This window comes from Necator americanus, chromosome II (assembly GCF_031761385.1).
Source record: "Necator americanus strain Aroian chromosome II, whole genome shotgun sequence".
Taxonomy (NCBI): domain Eukaryota; kingdom Metazoa; phylum Nematoda; class Chromadorea; order Rhabditida; family Ancylostomatidae; genus Necator; species Necator americanus.
The window spans coordinates 11268156-11288965 of record NC_087372.1 but is presented as its reverse complement, the minus strand read 5'-3'; the positions used below and the strand labels follow the sequence as shown (position 1 = coordinate 11288965).

The 20810-nt window shown below is 39.5% G+C and overlaps 5 protein-coding genes across 5 annotated transcripts; 4 read left to right on the top strand and 1 right to left on the bottom strand.

Moving 5' to 3' along the window:
• Window positions 1-5171: 5171 nt before the first annotated feature.
• Window positions 5172-9461, top strand: RB195_017524 (uncharacterized protein; the record flags this gene model as incomplete). The annotated part of the gene is made up of 2 exons (XM_064184552.1): window positions 5172-5310; window positions 9265-9461. 2 exons carry the CDS (start codon window positions 5172-5174, stop codon window positions 9459-9461), a joined length of 336 nt encoding a protein of 111 aa, XP_064040433.1.
• Window positions 9337-9621, top strand: RB195_017523 (uncharacterized protein; the record flags this gene model as incomplete). Its single annotated transcript, XM_064184551.1, has 1 exon — window positions 9337-9621. One exon carries the CDS (start codon window positions 9337-9339, stop codon window positions 9619-9621), a length of 285 nt encoding a protein of 94 aa, XP_064040432.1.
• A 57-nt stretch (window positions 9622-9678) lies between these two features.
• On the top strand, window positions 9679-10119 carry RB195_017522 (uncharacterized protein; the record flags this gene model as incomplete). Its single annotated transcript, XM_064184550.1, has 1 exon — window positions 9679-10119. The coding sequence occupies one exon, from the start codon at window positions 9679-9681 to the stop codon at window positions 10117-10119; it is 441 nt and encodes a 146-aa protein (XP_064040431.1).
• Window positions 10120-12424: 2305 nt separating this feature from the next.
• RB195_017521 (uncharacterized protein) lies at window positions 12425-13255 on the top strand (the record flags this gene model as incomplete). The annotated part of the gene is made up of 1 exon (XM_064184549.1): window positions 12425-13255. The coding sequence occupies one exon, from the start codon at window positions 12425-12427 to the stop codon at window positions 13253-13255; it is 831 nt and encodes a 276-aa protein (XP_064040430.1).
• Window positions 13256-20565: 7310 nt separating this feature from the next.
• Window positions 20566-20793, bottom strand: RB195_017520 (uncharacterized protein; the record flags this gene model as incomplete). Its single annotated transcript, XM_064184548.1, has 1 exon — window positions 20566-20793. One exon carries the CDS (start codon window positions 20791-20793, stop codon window positions 20566-20568), a length of 228 nt encoding a protein of 75 aa, XP_064040429.1.
• Window positions 20794-20810: the final 17 nt, after the last annotated feature.

The window sequence follows — 20810 nt, the reverse complement described above, 5'->3', positions numbered from 1 at the left end:
GCTTAAAACAAGTAATGTCAAAATCAAAACATTTGTATGCGCTGTGCTAACAGGAACTTGTATCTGAGATTTAAATCCTCAAAATTGAGAAAAAATGGATAGAAAAATGCTAGAACTCAAGAAATAATAGACACTCCACTAATTTCAAGAATTGACGAACAAATAAACGACAAGAACCGAACTCTACCTCCATAGTAATGAACAGTCTCCTTCTGGATCTATCCATTAAAATTAGATGATGCAAAGAAAGGAATGCAAGCAAATCTACCAGGAAAAAGAGAAATTATGGAGAAAACCGCGACCTCGTTACTGAAATGTTAATGTGAAAAAGCTTATCTTCTCAGCTTGATAAGTACCTGTCAGTCAATTGATAGATTTGCTATAGATTGACCAATTAAAGGTAGCTTACCAAAAAATTGAGTGCACTGGGATCTTTTCACGAACAGGTAGGTTCAAGGATATAGTCCACAATTGTGAACACCGTCTCGCTGAATTACTCCTAATCATCAAGAAAAATGGCGTGGGAAATGACCTTGTCGCTCCGGACTCCTACGACACACCTAACAACGTGCCGCGTCTACGAGACATACGCACGGCGCCTGCATGAGCTAGCGAACAGTCAGTGAATAGCTTACGTCGTCATTTCCGCTAGCCGACTAATGCGGTACTTTTAATGAAATTAGGAAGAAATGAGCGTTATTCTACCTGATCTCGTTTTTCTGGATAGTTATGAAGTATTGAGCGTGATCATGCTCGTACTCGTAACCTATACCACTAACTCTGTCCATTCTTTTAGAGATCCTAACAATTTCAACTTCCCGGTACGCTGCTTTTAAAGGCATCACCCCACGAATCTGGGGTGGTATGGATTTCCGATGGGCAAACACTATACAGCGTCGTAGATTGCAAAAACGAGTATGATCCTGCACCTTTCTTCCTAATCCCCGTGAAAAACGGCCCAGAGGATGCGGCGCGTGCACAAGTATAGCACGCTCCAATGGAACTCGTCGTGGGAAGCAGCGCCCCTGAACGCTTGAACTTCTATTGGAGCGCACCAACCTTGTGCACGTGCAGCATTTTCCAGGGCGTTTTTTATGGCGATTAGGAAGAAGTGAGCGTTATCCTACCCGTTTCTGCAATCCACGACCGGGTATAGTCAGCCATCGGAAGTCCATACCTTGTAGTCTTTGCGTCGTGATTCTAATAGACCCTGCTAACCTGATCTACTCTTCGTGTATTGAAGCAGTTACGAGAGTACAAAGGGAAATTTAATCCTCGAGGCCTCAAGAAGAAGTCCTAGCAGGGGGGAGTGGGCAGGGATCCTAGCGACAGCAGTTAGGAAAAGCGCATCTAAGACGTGAATGGACTAAGCCATAAAAATACTAAGTTGTTGAAAAGTTATGTTTTTACTATGTTTTTTAAAGGTGATTTATTCCCACAAAAAACGGACGATCAATCAATACAAGGAGTTTTGAAGAGAGCGAAACAAGGTGAAATCTGATCCGGCGCAAGACCAGGCGGGTATTTTGCGTGTGGAAACACTTGTCACATCCCATCTATATTCGAACAATTTTTGTCTGTTAGTCAAACTCATGTGTGATCCTGCTCGCGTTTGCTGTCGTGATGGAACAAAACTCCCTTAAGATTGACGAGCCCTGGATGTTTCTGATGATGGATGTCTTATTGCCGATGGTCTACATATCGGGACCAACACCGTCTGCAGCACGAGGCCCTTCTCGTCCCGGATGTTTTGGTTAGGGTCCAGCCGAGCCCGATATTTGCGGCTACTCTGCGGTGAACCAAACAAACGACACCACTGAAAGCAGCCAGGTGGGATCGCAATGGCAAACAATTAGCGCTGTTTTAATGCCTGGAAAATGTCGATGTAAATTTTATGATAGTCAGGAGACGATTGTTATGAGTTTGAAGTGGTTCAAAAACAAAAAAAAAACATTACAATGAGGTATTCCAGCTACGACAAAAATGTCAGCTGCGTGACCGCCCGATACATAAGTATTTTGATGACGAAACAATTTATTATTGTCTTTTCAGTAGGGACAATAACCTTCATTAGATATATAATTGCAGGACATCAAGGACGCTGATGCAAATCATTCAGGAGCAGAAAGCAAGAATTTAAATTCGTAGAGGTAAAGTAATTTCAATTGAGAGCGATGTACTCGTAACCGCGGAAAACAGAGAGTGAATCGAGTTTGGAGGGAGGGACTTATCTATTATCCGGAAATTTCTGCGCATCCCCCTTTCATAAGTGGTTTGTCGGAGATAATAAATCAGATGGAGGCAAGGAAGGAATGGCAAGTGCATCACTGGCCAGTCATCGTATTGCCTGTGGGAAGAACGCATACAACCATGTACTTGTCGTCGCATAAGGACAAGGAATGATGGATGAATTCGTGTCTCGTAAGGAAATCCGACGCATTTTTGACTTTGTAGTTGTGCTCTAAATGCAATTGGATCAGAGTTTTCGCAGAACGGCTATTAAAACTTGGGGAACAACGCATTCGTACTGTACCTACTGCCGTGCCGTCCATTTTGAATTACGGATAATGGAAGTATCCACCGTTAATGATGAATCACAGCGATTTGTTGTCGTTTGACGTCGAACACGAATAAACGACGACAGATTTGTAGCTTCTACTGCTTGTTCGTTCTTTTTTTTCGATCGCTTTGCAGGAATATTAACAATTTTATAATATCATTTCTTTTTGTTCCTTCAACTTTTTTCATGAGTTCGATAAGGTCGTGGTCTTCCACCACCAGCAATCTCGACTGATTTTAGAAGTTTGAGTGATTTTTTGAAATTTTTTGCCATTATAGAACTTCTCGTAAGTATCGAGCTGTAAAATTAATACTAACCAGTGATCGCTACTGCTGCTGTAGTCCCTTTACCGTTACGGTGTAGAGCATGTACATCTAACACATTAATGTGATAAATGAAAACAACAATATTTCCTAGCTAATATTTTCTAGTCAATGTCTGATTCTTGTAACTTTTCTGCACCATCTTTGCACGAAACTACACTAGATTGATCCTTTCTCTTCTCTAATCTTTATTTATGTGTAGATTCTTCAAGCGACATCAATCTAAAACCACCGGTTTCCTTCAGCTATCGTTGTGAAATTTTTGATAAATTTTTCGCATAAAAATAATTTGGGGCTCACAGACAACACGTATCTTTTGGTGCATATGAAGAATATCTGTGTAAACTGGAATAAAATCTAAAAACTGACGGTTTTGCACGAGACGCTGCTATAGATAAATTTGGTTGCTGAACAATACCTTCACATAAATAGCTAATGACAATTGGTAAAACTTCAAAATTGTTAAAAAGTTGCTCATTTGAAGATGTTCGTAAAAAAAAACAACAATTACAAGGATTGCTAAAGGATAAGGGGTAAGGTGTCTGACATTAATCAATCCTGTTAACGCCTTCGCATTCAATTCAGAATCGCTTCACGTTTATAAACGTATGTGGAGTCTTACAGTGGCTGACGGGGACGAACCAATGTGTCAAGTCAGTCAGTATATCCTCCCAGTCAAATCTGATACCAATTCGTCAATTCCGAAGGGATTAAAGGCACGGTTGGCAGTGGGGCGGTTTCGAAACATCGATTGATCGTGGAGGCACAGTGGAACCTCTTACCGATCGCGCCACACCCACCCCAACAACAAGGAGTGTTAGAGTGTTGAATTTGCGCAAATGACTCATCTTAGATGTGTTTATAACAATATGGTTCAAGGCTCACATCCAAACATAAAGCAAGAGAGGTGGTTGAAATATTTCCGAATTTTTTCCAACAAGGAAATTCTCTGATTTGAAAACGGAATTTCGTGACAGAAGAAAAAAACACAAATACAAGAATTTAGCTGAACATTTGGTAACGACTCCGATGATATAAAACCTCGAGAAAATAAGTAACCTTGAATGAAATTCAATTATTGTTCGGGAAGAGTGTTCAACGGAAATTTCAGAACTACTACGCACCGAGTACGAATTTTTCAAGGTAACGAGCGACAGCTGTAGTATATACCAAGAAAGCCGGATCCAAACTCCGACCACTTTGAGGAAATTTGTTCTTAGTTTTATGTTTGTAGTTCGTTCTCTCTGCCTAGACATTATGTATTAAAGTCTCATTATTAACAACTGTTTTCTAACATATTGGTTAATGATGAAAAATGAGAAAGAAAAATTGATGACAAATTTCTTCGCTTGCTAAGGATCTAAGGGTTAAATTTCCCGTTGCACGCTGCCAAGAGCGAATAAAAAGTTTTAGTTCATCTTCAAACGGCAGCCGCTACTGATTTGCTAATGGGATGCTATTTATCCATGACTTTAGATTTGACGGAAATAAAATTAGACGTTATTTTGTATAATTCATAATTAAGGAGGCTAACTTTTTAAAGTATGAAAGCTATAAAATTTTCAATCTTTAAATGTTTCAAAGTTTAGTTTTTAAAAGTTTGCAAAAGTCTTCCGGCTTTTAAATCCCTGGCCAAGTAATGCAACAGCCTTTCCAATAAGCGATTAAACTGTTTGAAAAACATGACACAACAAAAAAATTTGTTTTGCCTCAAGATCTTCTCTAAGCGTATCGGAAATCCGGATGCGCTACTATTTGGAGGTATGATTTTATGTGATAGGCGGTAGTTTAGAGCGAAAAAACTAAGTCTATCTAGAATTTTTCTCGGGAAAAAATCACATAAAATAGTCTTAAAAATCGTGTTTCAGGATTGTGCACGGTAGTCAACACATTTTTTATTTGCAGTCACTCGAAACTTTTAAAGTGTCTCCGATAATTGAGAACATCCAGCATTTTATGGCTAACTAGGAAAGGATTTACAGTAGAGCCGTACAAGCACCAACGAGTAGCTCTTCATTCGTTTTCCTCAAATTACCATGCAACGGAGACGGCTCCTTCACTTCTTCATCTTCAGTAAATTTCGTTGAAGTCAGAAAAACTCCAAAGAATTATTTTGCAGACATCTGGAAGGACTTAGCAGAAAGTTTCCGTAATGTTCATTTTTCTATTGTTCCCACAGCTTAATGGTTGGGGATGCAAAAAAAACCGGAATGCATTCATCAGTTGGCTCCTAATAGTCCTAAGGAACTACATAGAATTTTTTCAGTCCATAACATTTCCTGTTGGAGATGAAAGAATTCGTCCTGGCTTCTAGAACTACTCGATTTTGCCTCATGAAGTCATGGAACTATGTGGATAATAATGGGCGCAGCGTTGACTTTCCAATATTTATCACATGGTTTAATGCTGCTCGGGAGATCAAGTATCGTTAGTCCTCGTATTTTGCTCTATTTCTCACCATCCACAAATTTGAAGGATACAAATCAGTGCCCAGGAAAGGTTCTTAGTGTATGTAAAGAATTGTAAAGACGCAGCTTCAGATTTTTGCCGTTCGTTCAAAATTGCCTACTCAATTTTGTTAGCTCTTACATAAGATTTTCACTGCCTTCGTGCAACAATGAGATTAGACTGTGCCCCTCTGATTGCCCTTAGCCACATACATATCAATTCTTATCATTTTCAATGGAAAATTAATTCGCTTAGACATCTGAAAAAAAAACATGATAGAAGTGCTATGTGCTCTTTGTAGTTTCCAACAAAACGCAGGAGATTTTCTCTGAGGCGCGTGCATAAAAAGATGGAATAACACTGGAAAGGTTGGTGAAAAAACAAGAGCTAATTCTGTTTAGAAACTTAAGAAAGGAAAAAAAATGATTTCAAAAGGCAACCAAGAATAACTTGAGTCTTATTTTTTCTGACAATCTACGACAAGTTCCGTAAGATTGATTTATAGCGATTGTAAGTTCAACTTCATGCCGGGTGAGAAATTAGTGGGTGAAGGTGATTTTTTCCTCAGGTTCCTATCCCTAGAAAATCCCTGGAATCTCTCGGCCTCTGTAAGTGAGTAAGTACGAATAGAAATTAGTGAGAAGTTAGTTTTAGTCCGGAAGTGCTCTAGGGATCACTCTCAGATTTCCCTCTTATTCAAGAAACGGGAGCATGAAAATCTGTTGCTTTCACACTCTTCCCCTACGATGCAACTTATTAGGGTTGTAGAAATGGTAATGCGATAGGCGCCTGTAACTGTGCAGGTTTGGCAGATTTTATTTGAGTTGAAATTGTTGGGTTGCGAAATTTGTGGAACAAGTTGTATCGTAGGGAGGATATGTTCAGTCAGGACGGTTTCTCACGCCTTCTTTTCACAATTATTTTATTATTTATTTATTTATTTATTTATTACAATCAATCGTGTGCCAAAAGCACAATGAAAATTACTTGGAAAATTGGTGCGATCGCCCTCATAGTTGCCAACCACACTTTCACCCCTGTAAGTACATGTGGACAAAAGTAAGCACTGCCAAATTTGTGATAAGCTATCTTAAAAGGTAAAAATCAGGGAGCATCATTTTAAGAAGGCAGTTGAAAGGAGAAAATAGTTCTTGGTAAAAATCACTTTTTCGAGAACATTCGCTTCGTTTACTTTTCATCAGCATTGACTTCTTTTTGTCTGGAACAATCGAGGAGTGTAGAATTCTCTTATTTTGCCACTTTTCGGAAAGTTAGATCTGAAAAGAAAATTGACGAATTGAAAAGGCGCACATGGAACACCACTTTGGAAAAGCTAACTAGCTAAGCTAATAAAGATAACTTATTCGTAGGAATTATTTGGATTTGAGGTTACTCTTCCCGCTAACGTGAAGCTTTCGGTTATTCCAACTGACTGAATGAACAAAGCTCCCTTTTCTAGGACCTTCTATCTTTGTTCTACTGTCTTCAAATAGTCTCTTGGAAAATTCGCTTGTCGCGAATCAGTTTTTTGAGAAGTTGGAAATATTGAGATTAGTACTTTAGCCTTGAAGAATGACGGCAAAGGAACCATAAATACTCGCAAATGCGGGCATTGAAAGGTTCGGTGACATTATGAGACCTCAGTCACTGGCGAGGTTACACTGTTAAACTCAGATTAGTGACGAAGTAAAGAATGGAAAACGATTTCCAACACTTAAACGAATATGAAGAATGAATCTCTTGCCGACTAAACTGAGACCGTTTAGTGCTCGTAAAATCTCTGATAGTTTCATTTGATTCGAAGAAACTCTGAAGAAGTTTTCAGTAGAGCAGTGGTTGCTCGTTAACGCTTTTAAAGTGAGATTTCAATCGCAAAGTGTGGTTAAAAGGTAAGAGGTTGAAAATTCTGAAAGGGAAAGTGACAGTATGCATTATTAACACTGATACATACTTAGTATTTGTTAAAAAGAACGAAAAAAAATGTAATGTTCAAAAGTGAAAAAAACTCAACCTCTATTATTAAAGCAGCCCCGAAGCGAAAAACAATCTTTTTGATGAAATAAATTGTATCATCTGTATGGCGAGGGATCCTGAGTGAAAATCAAAAGAGTCGATCTGAGAAGAACATACACAATATTTAAGATTCAACGTGACTTCGTGAGAAATAAACGGACTCATACACCAGCGCATTTCCCATTCAACAACTGTCCAAGCCACTGCTTGGTAAACTTAATTTCTGCTGTTTTTTCACCTACAAAGTTGATTTGTTCCCGAAAGAATATGCATGAATCTTAGCCGCAATTACTTCTTTCATTCCTAGTGTATGCTTGCTTCCCAAGAGAAGAGCAGAGAAGCTGCCTGACAGCAAAAAGAGATGTGTTCAAGGTAATCCATCTGCCAAGAAATTTCTAGAGTTATTCACAAAATTACGTACGTTTTCGTGAATTGGTGCTGTATAGATTTGAAAAAAAAACAGTACGAAGACGCCATGTCAGGGAAGTGTGTTAAGCGAAAGGATTTTTATTGAATCACTGCAAAAGTCCCTCTTCAAGTCAATCGTTCGTTTCTTACGTCTTTTTCAACATCACATCACATATTGCTGAAGGGTGATGGAGTTTCTGCTATCAGTTTTTCCCATCGAACCGAAACCAGTTAACAAACTTGCCTTACCCCTGAAATACCTTCCAATCACTTTTTCTCTCAATTCAAACCCTGGGATAAGGAAACTGTAATATATTTTTATATTATGACCAAATATCCTTCCACTCTTTCGTTTTTTAACCAACTGTTCTTCAACTGATGATGGAAGAGCACCATTAGGAAAAACACCAACAAAAAACCAAACAGTTCATATTTTTAATTCAGTGGAAACCACATTTGCATTGTAAAATCTGAGTCACAAGAATTGTACGATTTTCAGTAGAAGCAGAAGACTACATGGCTATTTAGCTTCAGTGCTGAGACCTGCCTCTGCTGTTCCTCTCATAAACCATTGAATGAGAAGAATTATGTAATAGCCCAAAAATTGCTCCTCTTTCAGTCAAATGAAAAAATAAAGAAATATCTTTGTTGTAATCATTATAGCACTGTGTAAGACAAAGTGGTGAGCGTGAAACAATTTCCAAAACCAAGATAGAATACAAGGAGGAAGCACGTTCTTCTCCTCCGTTACAATGTTACGTTTCGCCTAAAGCCATCCTCATGGTGGCATAATCCAGCACTTCGGCACGAATATGTCATACTTCTAGTGATCTGCCAGTGTTAGATCACGTCATGAATCTAATTATTTATGTTCGAGGAAATAAACCACTAATGAACCAACGTTTCGATTCTAGAATCGACTGTATCAGATTCGTTAATTTCCTTGATTTTCCACCAGTAGCTCCATCAGGTTTCGCAGGAATCTGGTATTGCCGTGATTATGCGCAACGTCTAGTTCATATTATCCGGTATATTTAAGAGATCCTCAAGGATCTCAGTAATTTCCTTTTCAGATTTGCACACCGAGATGGATTTATGAAGAAACTTAGCCTTTAGGTTAAGAGACAAAAATTCACATTTGGTTCTTGTAAGACATCGGAGGCTTCAGAAACGGTTAAGTTCATATTTTTACTTCGAGACATATCCTCACCTTAACCTCTTACAGCACAGACATTTGCACTGTAGAGAAACTGCTTATCCATTTATATTATCGCAGAATCATCTCTTAGAGGGTTATAAAATGCACAATCAATAAATCTTCAATATGCACATGGACGAAGATGGTTCATTGAGATGGAAATTGGTATTAGTGCACCTCATAACTATAGCGAAAGCATATGCGCGGAGAATTTGACTTCCTTGCCTCTGCTCTTTTCTGAGTTTTTCTTGTTTCTATAGTGTTAAGTTGATCATATCCACCTCATTCAAGCATGAAAATATGTCCTTTTTCAGTATGGTCAGGCGCTCCTGATCCTGCCACTGCCTGTTTCCTGCTCTTCAAAGCCGGAAACAAGAAACTCGAAGATGAGCCTCGCTCTGGTCGACCGACTGCAATATCGTTCGACGAACAGAAGAATTTGGCGGAGCAGCATCCATATGAAAGTGTGCGGTATTTTCTGCCAGTCTTGGCTGTTCGCTGTCCACCGTGAGCAATGGACTGCGATCTGTCGGAATGGTGAAAAAGCTCCGCCAGTGGCTCCCACATGCATAGAGCGACGGCAAACGCCAAAGATGCCTGGAAATCTGTACTCAGCTGCTCTCCAGAAGCCGCAGATCCGACTGGCTGGACGCCATTGTCACTGGAGATGAAAATGGGTCCTCGACGTCAACCCCAACCACAAACGTGCGTGGTGTGCTGGTGATAAAATGGCGGATCCTTTCGTGAAAGGTGAAATCTATGAGAAGAAGGTCATGCTGAGCGACTGGTGGGGAGTTCATGGAATATACCGTTTCGAAGTGCTGCCGGACAACACGACAGTCACTGCCGAGGTCTACTGCGCTCAACTGCAAAGACTGGCCGACAAGATCCGCAAGGAGCACCCGAAGCTCGACAACGTTCGCCTGCTGCACAATAACGCGCACCCTCACACCGCGAAGAAGACTTCCCAGAAAATTCTGAAGCTCAGATGGGAAGTTCTACCGCACAAACCGTACAGCCCGGACCTGCCCCGAGCGACTACCACCTCTTCCGATCGCTTCAACATCACCTGGAAGAGATGCGCTACGATGATCGTGACCACCTCGAAAATGCCTTTGGGCTTTCTTTGCCTCCAAGTCGCCGGAGTTCTACGCCAAAGGAATCCGTGATCTTGTGAGACGTTGGCAGAAGGTTGTCGATGTTGATGGAGATTATTTCGTCGAATAGTAAAATGTTGTTGAAAAGGTGTGTTGTTTTGAAATTTTGCCGTATTTGGCAGATACTTTCCGAACACCCTAATAATATGAACTCACGTATAACGCGCTATTTTGACGTATTCATCAGTCATTTACGGCATCCCATTGTTCATATCCCGTTACTACTTTCTTTTCCACATTTACTTTTGTTGCCTGCAATTGCAGACGCTTTGCACTTTTGTCATCTTTGCACATGCATCGTTAATATCTGTCTGCATTTCTTATCTTTGTTTTCATTTCTACTCTCATAGTCTCTCTCTTCTCATTTTACTCTCTTATAGTAAGCCACATTCTGTTGGTTGTAAACGCCAGGATGGACTTCTTTTTTGAAGACAGTCAGTGCACAAAAAATGGGCTCTCTCTTTGCTAACTTCATTTATGCGTCGTTCGTTGTACATACAAATGTATGTACAACGAACGACGCATAAATGAAGTTAGCAAAGGATGAAGAAGTTGGAAAGAGGTTTCCAACAGAGAAGAGTTAGGTTATTCTGAAAGTTGCGATGTTTGCCGCTGCAAGGAATCAAATGTAGTGCTAGAGCAGAAGGTTTTGCTTTTGTTATTTTTTAATTTTGCTATTATTTTCTTAAATTATTTTCTTTGTTATTTTTTTTTCGTATTTCTTGAAATGGACTGCGAGTTTTCTTTGTTGGACACACAAGAAGTTTGACCTGATAAATCACCTTCGATTTCTCGCTTTCAGGCTCTGAAAAGGACGAACTCGCAGAAACATTGGCCAAGAATAAATTATTGTAATTTCATGTGCGGAAAAAAGAAAGAAAACCAGATAAAAAACCAAAAAAAACAGACACTGAATGGTCATCATACCTAGATTTATTGAAAGTCGAAAATACATGTCTTTGATTTCTTTTGAAATCAATTCAGGGAAGTTATGGTCCATATGGTTCACATTGCTCCAATGTTTGTGGGGAAGTTATGATGTAAAAGCGAGTCAGCTGTGAAATCAAACATCAAATTTTAAAAAAAGAATTACACATTCTTTTCCAGGAAAAAAAGCAGCTGAGGGGCTACAACGAATATAGAGGTCTTTGTGTCTTCAATTCTATGAATCTGACAATATAAGAGATGATGATCCCTAATTTGAACAGTTACGCACATTTTAGTCTGCAAAAAATTCTTCTTGACAGAAGGTGTAGGTTAGGAGAGTTACGGTATCCGGTATCCAGTTGATCTCTTTAGTTCGTAATAAATCGCTCTGAGCTGAAGCCGATTATAAAATGGTGGTGGGAATTATGCTCAAAAATCTGTACAGGAAACCGAATGTATGAGACTAAGAAGAAAATTCGGCGCATATGCATGTTAGTGTTCAGTGGCACACATTCGTTGTTACAGTAAAAAAAACTGAATGGCATGGAATTCCTACAAACCTCTCAATCATCCTTCACTTTTCAGTCACATGGTTCCTTGTATTTGAAAAACATTCTTTGTTCATATAAAGAAGCACTTTCACAACCTTTACCGGCAAGAAGTCGAAAAAAATTAATGAAATGAAAGAAAGGATTTTCAATATAATTTTGACTCCTGAAATAACTATTACATACAGAATTCGTAGAAAGCTTTGCTCGGCCTGGTGAGGAAGTTAGTTTTAGTTGGATTTTGCGTTAGATCAAAATGTTCCTGAAATCCTCGTCAAATATCACGCATAGAAGTACCTTTCGTATGAGCATTAATTTCTAAGTTAACCATTAAAGACAGCATACCACGAATCTGAGGTGGTGCGGATTTCAGGTGGAGTATTCGTATACGGGATAGTATATTATGGAGAGGGGTGTGGTTCCGTCCATTTCTTCCTAACTGCCGTAAAAAACGACCCGGAAAATACGGAACCGCACAGGGCTGGCGCGCTCCAATCGAACTCCTTGTAGAAAATAGTGCTCCGGGACGTTCGAAGCCATATCTTCCAGGCCGTTTTCTACGGCAATTAGGAAGAAATGAACGGAATCACCCTCCTCCCCATAATCTGCGACCTCGTATACGAATACTTCACCGGAAATCCGTACCATTCCAGATTCGTGGGGTGATGCCTTTAAGGAATACAAGTTAGCGTCAGTGATGAACCATATAAGAAAGTTCTTTCGGAAAAAAACCTTCGAACTCGCCGAAATTGTTTCTAACGCTTTTTCTTGTGGCATGTCTTCGAAAAAAAAATCTCGGGAGTTCGTGAGAACAATGTTGAAACTTTGAAAGTGACGCTAAAATGCCCTTGGAGCGTAATAATGACGAAGAGTGCGCGTTCATCGTGGGCAATTTTGAAGAACCCATTAGGAATAAGAAAAGAACCGTTTGTAGTGGACCTGAGGAGAGAAAGGAATCATTAACTTTGGCTCACGAAATTGCTGTTTCGAATCGTTATGAAATCCGAACGTCTGAAACGAGACGATACCGAAGTGAAAGAGCACGGCAATTGGAAAACCTCACCACAGATAAGATACCTCTCTGTTTTCCTTACATCTCCGATGAAATGAGCGCTGCCATTAGGCGGTGTCTGAGGAGAGCAGACTTGGATAGCTCCGTTTCGGTCGTTGAAATACCACCGAACAATTTGAAACGTCAGTTAGTTCGGAATCGTTTGTACGATACCATCTGTACAACTCCGACCTGTATTACTCGACCCACAGGTAGACCAGGAGAATGCTTGAGATCTGGGGTAATCTACCTGATTTCTTACACGAACTGTGGAGACGAGTATGTCGGTGAAACGGCACGACCGCTGTATATCCGCATCAAAGGGCACGTGAGCGGCAAGAATAGGTTACGAGAATGGACACCTTTAGGTGCCCATAGAACACAAAAACACGACGGAGCCGATTCTCAATTTAGGGTCCAAATCTTAGCGCACGAATCTAAAACGTTCGCTCGAAAATCGCTGGAGGCATTTTGGATCCAGGCCAAAAACCCTAAAATGAACCGCAAGGGTGAATGTCTGTCGATAACGCAGGAACTCGCGCCATATCTCGAATGGTTCTTCCAACCCGAATGTGACATTCGAACCATTCGCCCTAAGGTGAGCATTCAGTGTAGTCGCTAAATTTGTGATTGAAAGTAGGCGTGGAGTTTATCAGTTTAGTTGTGGAAAGGTTGGTCGTTTGAATTGTAGATTGAATATCGCCCTTTTCAGGCTCTGAAGAAGGCGAAATAGCCGAAACGTTAGCCAATAAATTTATTTAACAACCTCATGTATAGCTTATCAAACTCGATAGTATAAATTCAACTATGCCGAGGTTCATTTAAAGTCGAACTTTTCAACTCCATTAGGAATAGTATAAAACCCGGCAGAGGCAGCTTTTTAATGTACAATTGTTATGGTTATTGTTGTAAGAGCGTCAAAGTTTGCTGAAGTTCCGATTTGTCAGAGCAAAAATTTGTTATTTCAGAAAGTTCAGAAAGGAACCTTTAACACATCCTCTGTGTACCAATACTTCTCACAAGAACTGGTGCCAATAACAATATTGTCAAACTGTTCAAGGTCCCAAGCGGCGAGTCGCTGGTCTTAATATCCAAAAGATTCTCTTAATGGACTGAATCTGCAATACTCATTTTTCAATTACTGGTTCGAAAAAAAGACGCAAGAAATATCACTTCTCTTTTTGATGGGTCACTTTCCGACATTTGCTGGTAATAGTACCTATCAGAAACGATTCTAGCAAATTTACGAGGTCTTAGATTTTTGTTTTGCTTCAAACGTTTACAACAAACCAAATCTCTACAGTTCTTTTGTATTGATCATTGAGTTGTGTAGAAAAAATGTTTTTTTTTTTGGAAAATTTTATGGGGAAAAAATGCATTGCAACTAGCGTAGAAAGTAAATAAAAATTTTGTATGCTACAGAAAAATGATGATGTAGAATTATAGAGACTATGTATCAGGACCAGGACTGGAATGCACTATCGGAATCCCACGAGTTCCGTCTTACATGCTTGCACGTTATTCTCCCTAAAAACGGAAGTAACGAGTTCGGCGCCACATTTTGCTACGCGAAAACCCCTTCTTTTTCTTAATGTTACGAATATTTTTCTCATATCAAACGTTGTTGAAAATAACACAATAAATGGGAGATTTGTTGAAAAAATTGTTCTTTTTCTGTAGAATATAAGTTTCTTTTCTGTAAAAGATTTGCCGATGTCACGTATGGGATTGCCAAATAAGAACGAAAATCAGAGTTGCAGATTTTGTTGAGATTACGGTGTCATTTTTATTATAGAGATGTGTGCTAAAACTCGCATATACATTTTCTTCTCGATTTGCTGAGAAAACATAGTGTTCGAGGATTCCTCCGAAGCATTCAACCATAGATTCACAATTTTTTCAGCATCACGCTTAAATCAATTAGTTTCTGCAAACTGTAATTTTTTGCAAAAAAAAAAAATTATTGGTACGGGAAGGGAAGACATATGAGAGGCTTTTATTCTTAATTATCTCCGGTTTAACATGCATGATTTCTAAAAAGTTAGGGGATTTGCCAGCGATTAGGTAGTCATTTGAAACTGATTTACTAGTAACCAGTATTTAAGGTTTGCTATTGCCGGCACAGTACAAATCGTAAGGGTAAATTCAAATAGGTAAAAAGTTGTGGATCCCAACACCGAAAGGATCCATGTATCTGGTCTGTGAGTCTCTATTCTGTCTTCTTCAAAATTTGTTTAGCTATTGTAGTGTATCTTAACCTCTGTATCCCTTATAAATGAGGAAACTAATAGTTTCCGTTTTGCGTGCGCAAATTACTTTTTTGATTTGGGATTTATTTGGTACACTTGGGGTGCCGTTGTACAAGTTCTGAAGGATTTGGGATGAAGGTTAAACCCTGATACTCAGAAGATACTTTAGAAGCACTGCCAATGTCAGAATGAAGTCATAGAGATGACACCCAAGTAATGGATATGAAATCATGTCCCTTCCGAATTCGAACCTCCGTGAGTTGGAAGTGCCTGGCCACGGTATAGCCGTAGCACGGCAAGGATCGCGCAGTTATGTTGATAAAAACACATACAAGTGCTTGAGAGCACGTATTTAAGGTCAAGATGGAAAGTACCGCCTTTAAAGAAAGAAAGAAAGTAGAAATTAGAAAGCACGACTGTATTCCTGCGATAGGGCTCGCCAACAGCATTTTTTGAAGTGTAGAGCAGCTTACAAAGAGATCAAGGCAATGATAGCGTCGTCATGCTTTGGGTCCTCACTCGAAGTAGCGGCGAGCATCAGTGACATGACTGATTCCCGGGATCCAAAGAAACAACCGGGGACCTAGCGACCCCATGGGCGCGTGGAAGGAGGTCATGGCTCCGCCTGGGATGACTTCCACTTGCAATCCTCGGAGCCACTGCAAAATCTTTCAAACGCTGTTCTTTTCGTGAGCCGGTGTGAATACGTAGTTTTCATCTTATACCCATCAATACGTGCTGGATGGCTGATCACGGTAGTGCAACTACCGAAGAAATCGTTTAATACCACTGATTGAGACAAATTACTATTTACAACAACGGCAACACTATATGGCTATAAAAAGGATATACAACATATCCTAGAGTGCATTACTTTAACAGGACCTTAGGTTAAGGATCAACACAATTTAAATGCAGCATTTCACAAAACTGACGATGTTGGGGTCTCTATGGGCAACTATAGAGTTATGAATGTGGGCTACGAGTATGGGCGTAGCACCAAGCACCGATCAGTTCCTCCCACCTGTCCTAAAAAACGACGTGGGAAACCGCGTTTGTTCCTACGACGTACGTTGAAACGCACCATCCACGAGGGAGCGTTCGTAAGTTAACAAAGTCTCTTGAGAACTGAAACATACAAGGGTAGCGCGTACTAACGTAACTCATAGGAACTAAAGCGAATCCCACGCCGTTTTCCACGATAATTAGGGGAAATTAGGCGGAGGCACGCGCACGCTCGTAATCCACACCTCAAACTCTCTGTTTGAGTTAGTTATGAATGTAGGCTACGAGTATGGGCGTAGCACCAAAAGATCCCAACATCGTCATTTTCGTAATACGCTGCTTTAATCCATAGTGTCAGTACCATCTAGTTGCTGGTCCAAATGGTTTTCAAGCCATTCAGTCGGTTTCATTTATATCACAACGAACGAATGAACGAAAAATGGCGTATTCGCAAAATTATGGCGATGAGCTGAGATATGCACCTGTACCGGAAACTGCTATTTACATTCTGGTTGGCCGTGGGAAACAAATTAGAAGGAAATCGTCTTCGCCGCGACCAAAGTCGTGCGGAAACGTGAAAAGCGTTTTGAAAATTCAGCCTCCCATTTATGAGTGAAAAGAGATCAACTCAAACCGACCAATCAGTATCAATAGTGATACCAATATTAATATTAATATTAATATTAATATTAATATTAATGAAGGGAATTCATATGTGACTCTTTTTCCGCTGGTTTCTTGAACGTGTAATGACTGTGAGGTTATAGAAACGAAGTGTATATGTATATATATATATATTGGCCAAGAAGATCTAAGAAAAATAGTAATGTTTATCTTCCAAGTTTTCTTTTCGAGATGCTTCTGCACAGATCAAAACGAATAAAGTCAGTAACTCACTAAAACATGAACAGGCAGCCGAATATGTTAGGGCTATATGTAAGAGCAAACGAAAATCGTACTTTGTTCCTGTCTTTGCGTCCAAGTGATGGAGAATATAAGCGGAAACTCGTTAGAAATTAGAACAGGCAACTATGTTTAAAAACGAAAAGTTAGGAAAACATCGTTTTGCAACAATGACTATGAAAATAGAAAAAACCTCAGGAGTTAGGAAGGATTCTTGAAAGAATCCTTTTGAGGAATCTTGAAAGGCATAGACCTTTAGGAGTTCAGTCATGTGTGAGTTTCTCACCTCCTAAAAAACCAAGGAAGTTTTCGGAATTTTCGAAGAGAAAGTGCATAGAAGCAGTTAGAAAAGTACAGCATTCAAAACAATCATTTGTGGCGATTAAAATGAAAAAGTGTCGAGTTGAAGAGAAAAATCGCGTTACATCTTTTCACTTTCAGACAATTGTCAACTGGAAGAATTTTTAAAATTGCAGCCTCATGTGGTACTTCTAAGGAATTCCAATGAATGTAAATCGTTCTCGGATAGGAATGCGAGCCAGAAGAGCCAATTGTAAGCTTCCGTGTTTAGATAACCATATTAAGCGTTCTGGAAAGCACTGTTATGAAGAGCTTCATATTGTTAGAATATATTTGCTTTCTATTGTGTAAGCTTTTATTTTAAAGGGCATATCACGGACATTTTTTTTAATGGATTTGCAGGTTTCTAACGCAATACTTATGCAATTCTCATCCTTCACTAGCCGTATACTAGAAAAAACAAAAGTGTTTCTATATTTCTTCAGTTAACTGTTATGCTGTTGTTTGGCTTCCTTCTCTTCTATATCAGCACGTCAGCTATCAAAGCTAATCAGTTCAATATCTGAGTGGACTTCGGAGATCGCTTTCCACGAAATTTGGCGGAAACCTAGTTTCTTGGATTCATACTTTCTAAAAAAATATCCTAGCAGTTGTTTATTCATGGTGGCTTTCATCTTACATTCCGCCGTAAATATTAATTGTCAGTTGTTTACGGCCTTCTGCTCTTCCCTGTTGCAGCAACTTTGGTAAAGAAAAAAAAGCTGGTAATTTCTTTCGTGATCATTCCTTTTGAAGCTTTAAAAAAGAAGGAAGAAAAAAAAAGAAAAAAGAAGAGAAAAAATTGAAGAAAAATTCTTCTTAAGACCGCAGTGAGGACCTTCGCCAAGATGTTAAATGTTTTTGAATATGAACGTTCTTCTTCGAAAAATTTTTTTATGTTTGTTCGAATAAACATCCTCACGATTACCATGTTATGTCAATATGGAAAAGGATCGATATAGCTTAAACTCGTTTAGGTAGCTACCGCATCAACTTAAATAGGGGTGATTTCCCACATGGACACATTCCAGCAAGCGAGGTAAAAATCTATCCGTAGTAACTCAACGCAGTATCTGGTATCAGTGTTAACCACTATACATAAGTACAGAATGAGCCTAAAATAATGTCTTCAAAAGAGTCTGAAGTGTGACTGAACTTTATGCCTCAAGAAATCGATGTTTCGCTTTTGTAAAGAAAGAATTTGTACACTGTTGTTCAGCAGCAAAGAAAGGGTCTCCAGAAAACCTGTGAAAATGAAGCAGTTCCTGTTCTTGTGCAACTGAAAGGCATCACCCCAGGAATCTGAAGTGGTGCAGATTTCAGGTGGAGTATTCGTATACGGGATGGGAGACTATGGAGAGGGGGGTGATTCCGTCCATTTCTTCCTAATTACTGTAAAAAAACGGCTCGGAAGATGCGGCGCCGCGTAGGCTGGCGCGCTCCAGTCGAACTTCTTTTAGAAAATAGCGCGCCGGAACGCTTGAGGTCGTACCTGAAAGGCCGTTTTTTACGGCAATTAGGAAGAAATGGACGGAATCACCCTTCTCTCCATAATCTACTATCTCGTATACAAATACTCCAACTGAAATCCGTACCACTCCAGATTCGTTAGGGGGATGCCTTTAACCACGGAGCCCGAATTGAATTCGCAAGCAAAATCTGCTGCTGCTTTTTCGAGTTGGTTTATTGTAAAAGTTTGAAGAGCTTCATCCAGCTCATGCACACCAATGAAATGAAAGATTGTGGAATTTCTGTCAACACGTTCAATGTTCCATCTATGAAATAACATCAAAGAGTGCCCACTGACGGACCAATGCTGACTCAATCATGGGTTTATCGTTCCAACTTAAGTGGTCAATAAATAGAACACAAATATCGTGCCGCGGATTCGCTCGGAAGACAAGTGAGAGGCTTCCGTGGACGAGACCTAGACTCGACTACCCGGAGCCAAGTCAGAGGATCCCTACAGATGCATATGGGCGCCCGTCCAGAGTCCCCTTCCAATAAGGTGCCAAGATGACAAGAGCTGTAACAAATATATATATATATATATATATATATATATATATAGAATACAAAAGATACACCGAACATACAGAACCCCGTCATAGGAACGTATTAGATAGTTAATCAGATGGGATATAGGAAGCCTTTGTCCAAAAATAAATACTGGTATTATGGCTGCTCTTTGGAATACGCGCGACCGACAACCAATTTTGGATTAATACAGGTATTTTCGTAGTTACACTAGGATGAAAAAAATTCAATTCAAGCGCAAACCCGTGCCAGCTCAAAGAAGGGGAAAGCGATTAATTAGAACCAAAGGTGCATAGTTTGAGGATAAATGGGAGTAGTGCTGACCAAGTTTAAGTGCTCTGCGCAAACCTCTACGTATGCTGGTAAGCACTGGGAAGACTTTAGTAGGAAGAGCCGCAAAAGGTCTCGTCACAGTTACGACTGAAGTCGCACGCAGCCACGACAACACCATTTCTTACGGAAGAGAATTCCTTCTTGTTGACATGGTTAACCAAATTTATTTTATTAATTCAATTCTATTTTTAGTATGACCAAACCAAAGTAAAGGCGGTGTGGCGCAGTCGGCTAGAGGTCCGTTGTAGCCACACGGTCGAGGGTTCGAAACCGCCCTAGTGCAAACCAAGCCTTTCATCCCTCTGGGGTCGATAAATTGGTGCCAGACTAAATTGGTGCCAGACCAGACGGATAAAAACACCGACTTGATCATCGGCTGGCCCCCGCAAGTCATTGTATTGGCCAACACTTGTAGCAAAACCTCAACGATTACGAATTCCAGTAATACGCGTTAGCGCGTCCAAGTGGACTGATAGGACAGTGACTTTATCCTTTATCCTTTTAAACTAGAGTAATCCATTTCGTGCATTCCGAATCTAGCCTGATAGTTTTATTTTGAAAAATTTTATTTTATTCTTATTGTATTGAATTTTGAAATTGTATTTTGAAAAATTAACCACCTTTCAACTTTTCCATCATTCATCTCAAATTCGATGTCTCACTTGAATACTTCGGTATGGATTCCCAACAGAGTGAAACGAACCCTTTAGAAAGTGCACAAGAAAGTTTATCCGTTGAAGTATCACCGAAAACTACCTCACCAAAATACTATATTAGAAGTAATTATAATTAATTAGATGTATAATTAGTGGAGGTTACGTATGACCACTGTTTTCGGCTGATAATTAAAGCGGAGATGAATAGATACCAATAAAAAAAATGAAATGAATAAAACGAATAATATGAATAGAAACTTGATACTTCTGACCATTTTATAGTATTTTCTCATACTTGCTGAATCAACACTTCATCATGACGACACAATTATTGTCAGCATAATTTTGCGCTCATTTCTTGATGAGAAAGGAAACGAATGTGAATATATGGTAGCGATTTATCTAAACCACTAGCTCAGTCTCGTTTTCACCCATTTCTGTTGCTCCCGGTCTTCTTTATCTCCACAACGAAAGCTGTTTCTTTTCACTCTCATTAACAGAGCATGCTGAGTCTTGGTCGCTTCCACTTTTGATTCAATGCCACATTTCAATTCTTTTAGACAAAAGATAAATATAAAAAAAAAGTTTATAATACAGCAAATACATTTACTCGCAATTTGTTCCCGATCAACATACATAACAGTAACAATAGAAC